At 35.6% G+C, this 13,324-nt stretch overlaps 1 protein-coding gene and 1 pseudogene across 1 annotated transcript; one reads left to right on the forward strand and one right to left on the reverse strand.

The window, feature by feature from the left end:
* Positions 1 to 291: 291 nt before the first annotated feature.
* Positions 292 to 1,272, forward strand: LOC102825738 (annotated as a pseudogene).
* Positions 1,273 to 4,649: 3,377 nt separating this feature from the next.
* LOC102826502 (olfactory receptor 14C36-like) lies at positions 4,650 to 5,573 on the reverse strand. Its single transcript, XM_006877934.1, has one exon. It carries the CDS (start codon positions 5,571 to 5,573, stop codon positions 4,650 to 4,652), a length of 924 nt encoding a protein of 307 aa, XP_006877996.1.
* Positions 5,574 to 13,324: the final 7,751 nt, after the last annotated feature.

A 13,324-nucleotide genomic window follows, 5' to 3' on the forward strand; every position in this document is an offset into this window, starting at 1 on the left:
GGAGAACATGCACTGCATTTCTCAAACTGAAAAAACTGAAGATAACAGCAAGCCTCAACATGAAATACTGAAGAATTCTAAGGTCAAAATATTGAAGATGAAAAACAAAAAAAAGTATTAAAGGGAGGTGGAATCGAGGAGAATTGCCGTATCCAAAAGAAATGGTCGATGTTCTAACATTTAAAGAAGCAATATGTGATCAAGAATTTATGGTACTGGGTTCTCTGCTCCTCCTATTCGACAGTCAAGCCACAGCACCTCTTGCAGTAGCAGCTGCATCCCTGAAAGAGGATGGTAAATGTCAGAGTCAATGGATTTAGCTGTATTGGGCTCCTGGTCACCAGGGCTGCTGTTAATTCAGGCAAAGTAGAGGTTGTTGTCATAAACTACTCCTTCATTGACCTCAACTACATGGTATATATGTTCCAGTATGATTCCATCAATGGTAAGTACAATGACACTGCCAAGGCTGAGAAAGGGAAACTTATCGTCAATGGGAAGCCCATCTATATCTTCTAGGAGCAAGTTCCCACCAACATCAAGTGGGGTGATGCTGGTGCTGCATATGTTGTAGAGTCCACTGGTGTCTTCACAACCTTGTAGAAGGCTGGGGCTCACTTGAAGGGTAGTGCCAAAAGGATAATCATCTCTGCCCCTTCTGCTGATGCCCCCATGTTTGTGACTAGCGTGACCCATGAGAAGTATGACAACTCCTTCAAGATTGTCAGCAATGCCTCCTTCACCACCAACTGTTTGGCTCCCTGGCCAAGGTCAACCATGACAATTTTGGCATCGTGGACCATGCTATCACTGCCACCCAGAAGACTGTGGATGGCCATTCTGGGAAATTGGCATGATGGCCATGGGGCTGCCCAGAACATAATCCCTGCATCTACTGGTGTTGCCAAGGCTGTGGGCAAGGTCATCCCTGAACTGAATGGGAAACTCACTGGCATGGCCTTCCATGTTCCCACTCCTAACGTGTCTGTCGTGGACCTGACCTGCTGCCTGTAGAAAGTTTCCAAATACAATGACATCAAGAGGGTGGAGAAGCAGGTATCAGATGGACCCCTAAAAGGCATCCTGGGTTACACTGAAGACCAGGTTATCTCCTGTGATTTTAACAGTGACACTCACTCTTCCACCTTTAATGCTAGGGCTGGCCTTGCTCTCAATGACCACTTTGTGAAGCTCATTTCCTGGTATTACAATGAATTCAGCTATAGCAATAGGGTGGTGGATATTATGGTCTACATGGCCTCCAAAGAATAAGAGCCCCCCCACCCCACCCCCCGGACCATTAGCCCCAGCAAGAGCACTAGAGGAAGAGAGATGTCCTCAGTTGCTGGGAGTCCTTACCCCAACCCTAACTCCCCTACACATTGAGAACCTCCCATCCTCAGTTTCCATCTAGACCCCCTGAATATAATTAAAAACTGGCTGCAAAAGTACTTCAACAGAGAACTTCTGAAAACTCATTGCAGATTTAGACAAGAATGCAGTACTAGTCATATCATTGCGGACATCAGATAGATCTTGGCTGAAAGCAGACAGTATCAAGAAGAGGTTCACTTCTTTACTGATTATTCAATGGTTTTCATGTATGGATAGCATTGCTAATAATGGGCATTTCTGAATACTTTATTGTGCTGATGGGGAACCTGTGCATAGACCAAGATGAAGTTGGTTGAATACAATAATAGATAATGAATGGTTTAAAATCAGGGAAGGTGTGCACTAGGGTTGTATTCTTTCACCATACTTATTCAATCTGTATGCTGAACAAATAATCTAAGAATATGGATTATATGGAAAAGAGAAAAGAGTGTGGGATTAGAATTGGAGGAAGACTCATTAATACCTTGCGATATTCAGATGATACAACTTTGTTTGCAGAAAGTGAAAATAACTTAAGATACTTACTGATGAAGAGTAGAGACCACAGTTTACAGATTACACCTAAATGTAAAGGAAACAGTAATTGTCACAACTGGACCAATAAATAACACCATGATAAATGGAGAAAAACTGAAGCTGCCAAATACTTCATTTTGCTTGAATCCACTTTCAACAATTCACTAGAAGCAGTCAAGAAATAAAATGACATGTTACATTAGGCAAATGTGCTACACAAGATCTATTTAAGGTGTTCAAGAACAAGGTTATCAGTTTAAGAACTAAGAGCATCTGACTCAGCTTGTGGTGGTTACATCTATATCACACACATATTAAAGTTGGACAATGATTAAGAAAGAGTTCAGAAGAATTAATATCTTTGTTGGAAAAGAATATTGACAATAACATGGACTCTCAGTAGACCAAAAAGGTCTGTGTTGGATGAAGTACACCTAACAGGCAAACATGGTGAGACTTCAATTCTCATACTTCAGACATTTTATCTGGGGAGGACAATCCCTAGAGAAGGATATGCTTGGTAAAGTGAAGAGTCAGAGAAAAAGAGGAAGATACCCAGCAAGAAGGATTGGCACAGTGGAAGCAAAAATTGTCTCAAATGCAAGGAAAATTGTTAGGATGGCAGTGTTTCCTTTTTACATAATATTGTTGTGGGTGGAAACCATTGCAACAATAACATCAAGAAGGAGTAAATCACTGGATTACTTAATTTCCATACAGATAAGTCAGGTTAGAAGGTTATAACAAATGTTTTGTAGGATCCCGTTGGGGTTGTCTTGATAAATTTACTGAAAGATCAGGACAATCTTGAGGATTTATTGCCTACAAGATTTAAGAAAATTGAAAACTGCCACGGTGAGAAAAAGACTAGAAAATCTAGCCAGCATCATTTGGAGAGACTACCTCATGTGCTGTGGTCCTTTGTCAAAGATCAGTTTATAACAGGTGTATAGATTTACTCTTGGTTTGTAAATTGTGTTTCATTGATCTGTGTGTTTTACATTGTACTAGAAGTAGGCTGATTTTATTAATGTGGCTGTGTAGTTGGATTTTATATGGGGAATTAAAAGGCCTCCTACTTGCTTCATTTTTAGAAATGTTTTGCTTATTCCAGATCTCTTTACATTCCATAAACATTTAGCGTTGTTCTTTTTTTCTTTTTCATTTCTTTCAATAATGATTTGGATTCCGTTATATCTATAAATTCCTTTGAGCAGTGCTAACATTTCATAATTCTAAATCTTCCTCCCCATGAGGATGGTATATTTTTCCATTTTGTAGGTCTCTTTGACTTCTTGTAGGAGTATTTTTTAGTTTTCTTTGTATTGATCATTTGTTTCTATGATTGGATTTTTCTTAATTGTTTCATATTTTGAGAGGCTATTGTAAATGGTATTTTTTCTCATTTATTTTTAGAGTTGTCTTTGTATAAAGGAATACAACTGATTTATATATGTTCATATTGCACCCTGTCAGCAATCTTTCAATTAGTTCCATTAATGTTCTTATTGAGTCTTTGTGGCTTTTGAAGTATAGAAACATATCACCTACATATAGAGACAGCTTTACTTCTACTTTGCCAGTTGTTGTTGTTGTTAAGTGCCATCAAGTCGGTTCCGACCCATAGCAACTCTGTACAGGGTTTCCGAGGGTGTAAATCCTTACAGGAGTAGAAAGCCTCATCTTTCTCCCGCGGAGCTGATGGTAGTTTCGAACCGCTGACTTTCAGGTTCGCAGCCCGATTCGTAACCACTACGCTACCAGAGCTCAGTAGGGATGCCATTATTGCCAAGCCATGGTATTTTTATTATCCTCATATACCTGTGAAAGTTGGACAGTGAATAAGGAAGACTGTAGAGGAATTAATGCAGTTGCGTTATGGTGTTGGAGGAGAATAGTAAAAGTGCCATGGACTGTCCAAAGAACAAACAAATCTGTGTTGAAATATATCCAGAATCCTCATTGGAAACCAGAACAAACAGACTTCATCTTTCATACTTTGGGCATACTATCAGGAGGTACCAGTCCATGGAGAAGGATAAAATACATGATGAAATGGAAGGTTGGAAAAAAAGAGAAAGACCCTCAATAAGATATATTGGTTCAGTGGCACACACAACAGGCTTAATTGTAGCAATGATCATGAGATTATCAGAGGACCAGACATTGTTTCATTCTGTTGTACACAGCATCACTGATAGAACCTAACAACAATTGACTCTGTTGCCTTACAGCTCTTACTAATACTTTCAACAAATTATTGAATAGCAGTGTATGATGAGTTTTTCTCTTATCATTGTGAACAAAATCACTTCTTACTTTTTCTGTTCTAGGACTCTCTACATAATTCTAAAGAACTATGTAACAAAAATGTCTTTAGCATTTATGTTTAGATGTAAGGAATATGCAGTTTATATGAGAAAAAATCACATAAACATAAGGGTGTGTTGTGTGTGTGTGTGTGTGTGTGCATGTGAGTGTGGCCCTGTGGTTAATGCGTTGGACTGCAAAGTCGGTTTGAACCTCAAAGTTGACAGTTCAGGCTCACCAGCTGTTCCTCAGAAACCCTGTACTGAGTTGCTATAGGTAGGAACAAAACCAATGGACCTTAACACAATAATGAGGAATCAAGTGAGGTACCTGATTTTGAAAATATACAAGAAAAATAATTTTGAATTATTGTAAATGTGATTCATCAAATAACAATGTGTTGAAATAATGATTTTATTATTTTTCTAAATAGTGAATCTGTTAATACTTCTCCATACAGCCTCCTTTATCTTCTTGTTCCGAAGACTGTAAATAACAGGATTTAGGAAGGGAGGGACTACCGAGTAGAGCACAGAAATGATCATGTCCTGAATTGTTGGTGAATTGGAGACTGGCTTCATGTACACAGCAGCACCTGAACTGAGAAAGACTGTCACCACAAGAATGTGTGGAACACAGGTGGAAAAAGCCTTTCTTAGTTCTCTGATTGGAAACTTGAGGACAGTAGTAAGTATGCAAATATAGGACATGATAATGAAGAAAAAGCAGCCACCTCCAACTATGACTGAAGAGACAAAAGTTATAATCTCATTGATGAAGGTGTCAGAGCAGGAGAGCTTGAGTAGAGAAGGAATATCACAGAAGAATTGATGGATTATGTTGGATTGACAAAAGGGAAGAGAGAATGTGAGGCCTGTGTGGAATCCTGAATAGACCAGGCCACTGAGTAAAGAGACCAGAGACATGTGTATACAGACTTGAGTGTTCATGATCTCAAAATAGTGGAGGGGATGGCAAATAGCTAAATAGCGGTCCCAGGCCATGATAGTGAGGAAAGTTAATTCTAAAAAACCACACAAAGCTACAAGGAATATCTGAGTTGCACATTCAACCACAGAGATTATTGTGCTGTCAAGCAGAAAGATGACACATGCCTTGGGTACCGTGACAGAAATGTAGCACATATCCACAATAGACAGATACCTAAGGAAGAAATACATGGGGGTGTGAAGACTGTGGTCCAGGGTAGTGACTGTGACAATGAGAAGGTTCCCCAGCAATGTTGCCAAGTAGGTCAGTAGAAATAGTACACTGTGCAACACTCTGAGTTCCCACACATCAGAAAATCTTGCAAGCAGAAAATCACTCACTGTGGTAGAGTTAGGCATCTTTGGAACTTTTCTTTGGACAGAAGAGACATAGACAAAAATCCTAAATACATAAAACATAAATATATGAATTAAAAGCCTAAGATTGATTCTGGATTTGCAATTATCCAAAATTATTCCATTTAATTGGTATAGATTAATAGAAAATAATATTAGTTGCTTTTTATTTATTCTCAGTATTTGTATAAATGATTTCTACAATAGTTATTGATAATTCCATGACCTTGGATGGATTTCAATATAACATATTGCACTGTAAAGTAAATACTTTAATTCCAAAGTTATATATATTTTGTTGTTTTTAAGTGCCATCTAGCCAATTCTGACTCCTAGTGACCCTGTATAGGGTTCCCAAGGAGCAGCTGGTGAGCTTGAACCACCAACCTTGCAGTTCAAAGTCTGATGCATTAGCCCACAATGCCACACCAGGATTCATTTGTTTGTTTGATTGAAGGTCTTCTTTCTAAGTAGTATAGAATCCAAAAGACTAATTTTTTAATAATTTTTATCACCATAATCCAAAAATAATACTGTTCATATCTGTATTGACTTCCTACTTATTTAGTAGTAAACTGACCATGATAAATGTCTGAAACAGTATTTCTATACTTTTCCCTACTTTCTGTTGTCTCTTAACAGTATATTATGTCTCCACCAGAGGACAATTTATGATTATCTATATTTCATCCCATTGCATAAAATAAAACACTAATGTTGTTTTGTCTCTTCCCAATTTATTGCATTTTATAAAGTACATGTTAAAATACCATAAAATATTTAATCCTACTATTTTATCTATCTCAGAATAATTCTTATTCATATTTATTCATCTTTTCTCTGTGAAATAGATTCTTCATTATCATGGTGAATTCATCAACTCTAGTCTTTATCCTCTGTTCTCTTCCACTTATGCACAACAATGTTCTCTATTACATTCTATCTGAAGTTTTTAATCCATTTCCATGTAATCCTAGAAATGTAAAAGGAATAATTAGATTCTTCTTCTCAAAATATTTATTTTTATGTCTCTAATCAATTAATTTGCTAAGCTTTTGCTTCTATTTCTTTGACTTAAACCTTTACAATAGTGTTTAACAATATGATTGAGTTTTGGTTTTTATTGTAGTAACATTTGCATGCATTTCTACCTTGCCTTGAAACTAAACAACATTTTTCTTTGCTAGTACATACCTGTCTCATTCCAATAACATCCCCACTTGAAAATCAGGTGTGATCTTATTCAATTTTCAGTTTTCTACACCTCCTCAACACTGGAGTATGCTACATAAAATTTTTTTATTGTGTTACATCTCTACTTTTTTGTTAAGCTCTTGTACGTTATCATAGCCACACTTTCCATTAATGATACTTGTATGTTTAGTATATACTTCCTCAATTATCAGTGCCAAACCACAGCCTTAATGCATTACAAAAGGAGCTCTGATAGCTAGTGGTTACGAATTGGGCTGTGAACCCCAAGGTCAGCAGTTCGAAACTACCAGCTGTTCCGCGGGAGAAAGATGAAGCTTTCTGCTCCCGTAAAGATTTACATCCTCAGAAACCCTGTACAGGGTAGCTATGTGTTGGAACTGACTCCACGACAATTAACAACAACAACAACACTGCATTACAAACTATTTAGTTTGTAATTCATCTCTCCATCCTATTACTACCTTCATTCATTGTTCCTGTTCTTTATTTTATTCTTGTTCATCTTTTCTTCCAATTGTGTCTTTGTCTGGTCCCATGTTTTGGAAACCTCACTAATGCTTTCCCATTATCTCTTATTGCTATTACAATAAGTATTTATCATAATTCTGCTGAGTTTCAAAATCTGTTGCATATATTTATAATATTCAAAATATATTTCAAGCAGAAGCTCTCTATAAATATTACACAAATCCTTAAAGTGCACTCTTTGGTGACAGTTAATATAGGGAAATGTACTGATGCTCTTTGTTTTGTTTCCATTTTTATTCCTTGCTGTGTTAAGTGTCAAGTCTTGTTTGCCCTAAATATGTATTTCAATATATTATGGGCAGAAAATAGGTAGAAATGAAGAATTTACATGAAAATGTAATGGATGTACTTATTGATTGATTGATGCAACCATTAAATGTATCACAATGAACCTTATGGTTCTAGAAAATTAAAAATGGGACTTTTTGTATTCCTGTGCAGCTTATGCAAAATGATTATCATTTGCATACAATCCATATTGAACTCACACAGAAATGCTTGAAATGTTTTCTTTCATAACTACCATAATAAGTTATGAAGGATTGCTATTGGTTTAAGTGCCATCCAGTTGGGTTCTCCTCATACCATCCTTGTGCACAAAAGAACATAAGAGTGCATAGTGCTGTGTCATCGTCACAGTTGCTGTTTGAGCCCATTGTTGCCATCACTGTATCAACACATCTTGTTGAAGATCTTTTTCTTATTTAATAACCCTCCACTTTTCCAAGCATGATATTCTTCTCCAGGAACTCATTCTTCTTGACATACCTAAAGTCTAAGATCTGAAGACATCTGACCATATTTCTTTCAAAACAGATTTGCTTTTTCTTCTGCAGTCCATGGTATATTCAATATTCTTCACCATCACCATAACTCAATTGCATTAACTGTTCTACAGTGCCCCTTATTCATTGTTCAGTTTTCACATGTATATGAGGTAATTGAAAATACTATGGTGCTCAGGTACACCTTAGTCCTCAAAGTGACATCTTCTTTTTAAATGTTTTAATATTTTAAAGAGATGTTTTCCATCAGATTTGATTAGTATAATGCATTGTTTGATTTCTTGACTTCATTTCATTACTGTTAATAGAGGATTTAAGCAAAATTAAGTGATTGGCAACTTCAATCTCTTCTCCATTTACACGGATGGTATTTACTGGTCCATTTGTGAGGATTTTTGTTTACTTTAAATTGAGGTGTGATTTATTCAGAACACTGCAATTTTGATCTTCATAACTAAATACTTCATGTCGTCTTCATTTCCAGCAAGCAAAACATTGTCATTTACTTATCACAAGTTGTTTAATTAGTCTTTCTTCAATTCTGGTTCCAGAAGGATTATTATGCATGCATACATGTATGTATATACATGGTATGTAGAGGGTCAGCATAAAGAGGGAAACACTGAGCAATATGGATAGATACAGTGGCATCAACAATAGACTCAAAAATAGCAAAGGTTTTGAGGATTGTACAGGATCAGGAAGAGGTTCATTCTGTTGTACATAAGCTGCTATGAATTGGAACTGACTCAATGACACCTTTTAAAGGCATCAAAACTTTGAGACCATTTTTTTATCTGCAAACCTAAATGGAATACCTGTATATGATTATTTTTCTTGAGTGACTGGAATATTGCATTAATGTGATTTTCCTTGAGAGAGTAAAAGGAAAGCAGTCTTTGCCCTTTTGGCATAGACTTGAAGTATGTATTTTTCAATATGAGGAGTTGGCAGATATATTTTGTTCATTAATATATTAAATGTATTTATCCACTCACACATTAATTTAATTTATGATTTAGTTAAAATTAATTCATTCTTCTAAATAATTGTGGTGACTGCACAGATTGATTTAAAAGATGAGGAATGATTTATCAACAAATGATTGCATTATGTTTCATAATATGCAATGAGATAGCCTAAAGTTAGAGCTGAACTATTAAATTCATGGTGTAGTGTTAGAAACATCAGAATGCTAACTGCAAGGTTGACAGTTCAAAGCCTCCAGCCATTCCTAGATGAAACTATACAAGATTGCTATGGGTCAGAATGAGCTCTACAGCACTTAATAGCAATAGCAATAACAACATTATGATTATGTGTATATTTTACTTGATGAAAAAGTTTCAGTTGTTTATTTTATAACTTTTAAACAATGAAGCTTTGTACTTAGCAAAAAAAAAAAAAAAAAAAAACATAACATGCATATATGTGGTGAAAGTATTAACTGAATAATAATAATATGCATAAATCATGATTTCTAATTTAAGTAAACACAATAAACCATAATTAAATATTCAATTATAAATTTAAATAAACATTTTCATGCAAAACCTTTGGATCATATGCTGAGTAGCTCCTTCCACTGCCTGCACTGTTGGCAATGGCTAAATTTGGTGTTGCAACCCACTCACCTTCTGCTTCTATTAACTGTGATTGATTTTATTAAAATTTTAGGGAATAAGTTTTTAAAGAGATTCATAAAAAATAAAGAGGTTGACATATTTGTGTGAGTACCACATTTTATCTATATTTTTATTCTAATTTTTATTGATACTTTTTATTAAATAAATGAGGGTATTGTGTGGAAAAGTGGCAGTAAATTCATTAAGGGAAGTAAAGAAGACAGATAATAAAAATAATGGCAAAGACTCACAAGTTAATACTATTTTCATAAGCCAGATGTGAAAACCAGGAAATCAGGTAAGAGTCTAATGATGTTTCAGATGCAGGCAAGGAAAAGTGAGCATATTTACTTGAGATACTGATATACAGATAGAACTCCTCTGTTTTATAACAAAACCCTCTCTGTTTGGAAAATATGTGGGGATACTTATGACAGTAGAGGAAACCCCTGGGAATACTGCCTGGGGCACTCAATAATAGTGCTTAGTGGTAATTTCCAGGAGATAATTGACTCCAGATCATTTAGGAAAATAACTCAAGTAAGTCCTATGAATTAGCACAACTACTGTGTATCAGGATGTTTTCATATATTAGAACTTGTGTGAAGAATTAAGAAGAATATGAGAGATAATCATTTAACCACAAAGAAAATTGCAACTTCCCATATATCCTAGTTTTTAAAGTGAGATTCTTGTGTATGGTGAAAAACAAGTAACAGACGAGAGAGCAAGGGCCTGGTCTTAATCAATCACAGGAAAATGTGTTACCTGACATTGTCATAGTTTCCTCCTGAGAAATAGAGTGATTGCACTAGCTTGACAAAAAAAAAAAAAAAAAGAAAAGAAAAAACCCAGAACTTATTATGGATTGAATGATAAAATTGTTGTTGATAGCATTACTTCTGTAACAACTGATTGTGAATTTATGCACAACAGAACCAATTACTACTAGATCCTGGGACAAACTCAAAATCATTGTTACACTTGATCCCATGGCTATAGACACTGTGCCAATTCAGCTTTAAAAGAGTCTTCCTCATTTTTGTTGACACTCCACTTTCATGAACCATAATGTTCTTCTCCAGGGACTAGTCCCTCTTGATAATGTCAGATGTATTAGCCATGAAGTCTGACCATCCTAGTGTTTAAGAAGCACTCTGACTGTACTTCATCCAACACAGATTTGTTTTTTGTCCTAGCTGTCCATGGAATTTTCAATCTTCTCCTCTAACACCAGAACTAAAATGCATAAATTCTTCTATGGTATTCTTTGTTCATTTTCTAACTTTCACAGGCATTTGAGTCTACTGAAATATACTGTCTTGGGCCATGTTCACCTTAGTCTTCAAACTGACATTTTGCTCTTGAACTCTTTAAAGAGGTCTTGTGTAACAGATTTTCCTAAGGTAATACCTCATTTGATTTCTTGACTTCAGCTTCTTTGAGTGTTGTAAGGTTGATCCTAGCAAAATGAAGTCTTTTCAATCTTTTCTCCATTTACTCTGATGTAATTTATTAATTCCATTTTGAGATTTTTCTTTTCTTAACATTGAAGTGTAACCTATACAAAATGCTGTGGTCTTTGATCTTCAACAGTAAGTTCTTAAAGTCCTGCTGGTTTTAGCAAGCAAAATTGCATCATCTGCTTATCACAGATTGATAATGAGTTTTCCTCCAAGCCTGATGCCACGTCCTTCTTCATATAATCCAGCTTCTTGAATCCATTTTTCAGCATGCAGTTTGAATAAGAATGGTGAAAGAATACAATACTGGCACAAACCTTTCCTAATTTTAAAACATTGAATGTCCCCTAATTTTTTTTAACAACTACCTCTTATTTTATGTACAGTTTCCTCATGAAAACAATGAAATGCTTGTAAAACTCATTTACTGCAATATTGTTCATAGCTTGTGATGATCCACACAATTAAAAGCCATTACTATGTCAATAAAACACAGATAAAATTCTTTATGGTATTCCCTGCTTTCAGCCAAGATCTACCTTGCATCATCAATGATATCCCTTATTCCATGTCCTCATATGAATCCAGGTTGAACGTCTGTAAACTCCCTGCCAAAGTTCTATTGCAGCCATTTTTAATTATCTATAGCAAAATTTACCTGAATGCAATATTAATATGTCCAATGATTTCTGCCTTCTGTTGGGACACCTATCTTTGTAGTGGGAACAAATAGGGATCTCTTCCAAGTAGTTGGCCATGAAGCTGTCATCCAAATTTCTTGTCATAGATGAGTGAGTCCCTCCAGTGTTGTTACACTTAGTGAAACAATTTCAATTTGTATTCCAACAATTCCCAGAGTATTAGCCAATTATTTCATTGCATTCTGGACTTCTTCCTTTAGTACTATTGGTTCATGTTCTTATGATACCTCTTGAAATGGTTGAACATTAGCAATGACTTTTTGGTATAGTCCTTCTAACTTCTTTTGATGCTTTCTACATTGATCAATATTTTGCCCACAGAATCCCTCCATACTAGAAACCTAAGCTTGAATTTGTTTTTAAGTTCTTTAATATTGAGAAATTCTGAGTGTATTCGTTCCTTTTGATTTTCTAACTCCATATCTTGGCACAATTCTTTGTAATATTTGGAATTATCTTCAAGAGCTACTCTTTGAAATTTTCTATTGATCTCTTTTACATCCTCATTTCTTCCATTTACATTTTTCCTCTGGAGATAAAATATCCGAGACTCATATGACACCAATTTTGATTTTTCCTTTACTTCTAATGATCTTTTGCTTTCTTTCTGTATGATGCTCTTGATGTCATCCCACAATTCTTGTGGTCATTGGTCACTAATGTCTAATTCATCAAATCTTCAGATGATCTCCAAATTCAAGATCATATTTTGGCACTTGTAGATAGATTTAATTTCCCTCTGCTTCACTCTGAACTTGAATATAAGCAAATAATGGTCTTTTCTGAAGACAGCCCCAGTCTTGTTTTAGCTGATTATATAGAGCTTTGGTAGCGTAGTGGTTATGAATCGGGCTGTGAACCTCAGGGTCAGCTGTTCGAAACTACCAGCTGTCCCGTGGGAGAAAGACGAAGCTTTCTGCTCCCATAAAGATTTCCAGCCACAGAAACCCTGTACAGGGTCGCTATGAGTCAGAACTGACTCCATGGCACATAACAACAACAATAACATAGAGCTTTTCAATGGTCTCTCCACAGATGTGGTCAATTTGATTTCTGCATATTCATCAGATGAGGTCAATGTGTATAGTCATCTTACATGTTGTTTTAAAATGGCATTTGCAATGAAGAAGTCATTGATCTTACAAAATTCTATTATGTGATCTCCAGCATCTTTTTGATCAACAAGGCCATATTTTCCATCTACTGATCTTCCTTTTTGTTTCCTATATTTGAATTCCTATCTCCAGTAATTATCAATAAATCTTTATTACCTGTTTAATCAGTTTCAATTTGAAGAAGTTGGAGAATACTGCAATTTCATCATTTCTGGCCTTTCTGTTGGTGCATATATTTAAATAATACTTGTATTAAGTTGTCTTAATTTTGAGCATATGGATATTTTCCTATCACAGACACCATTTTACTTCAAGATAGATT

The sequence above is a fragment of the Chrysochloris asiatica genome, unplaced genomic scaffold (assembly GCF_000296735.1).
Source record: "Chrysochloris asiatica unplaced genomic scaffold, ChrAsi1.0 scaffold00680, whole genome shotgun sequence".
Classification (NCBI taxonomy): Eukaryota; Metazoa; Chordata; class Mammalia; order Afrosoricida; family Chrysochloridae; genus Chrysochloris; species Chrysochloris asiatica.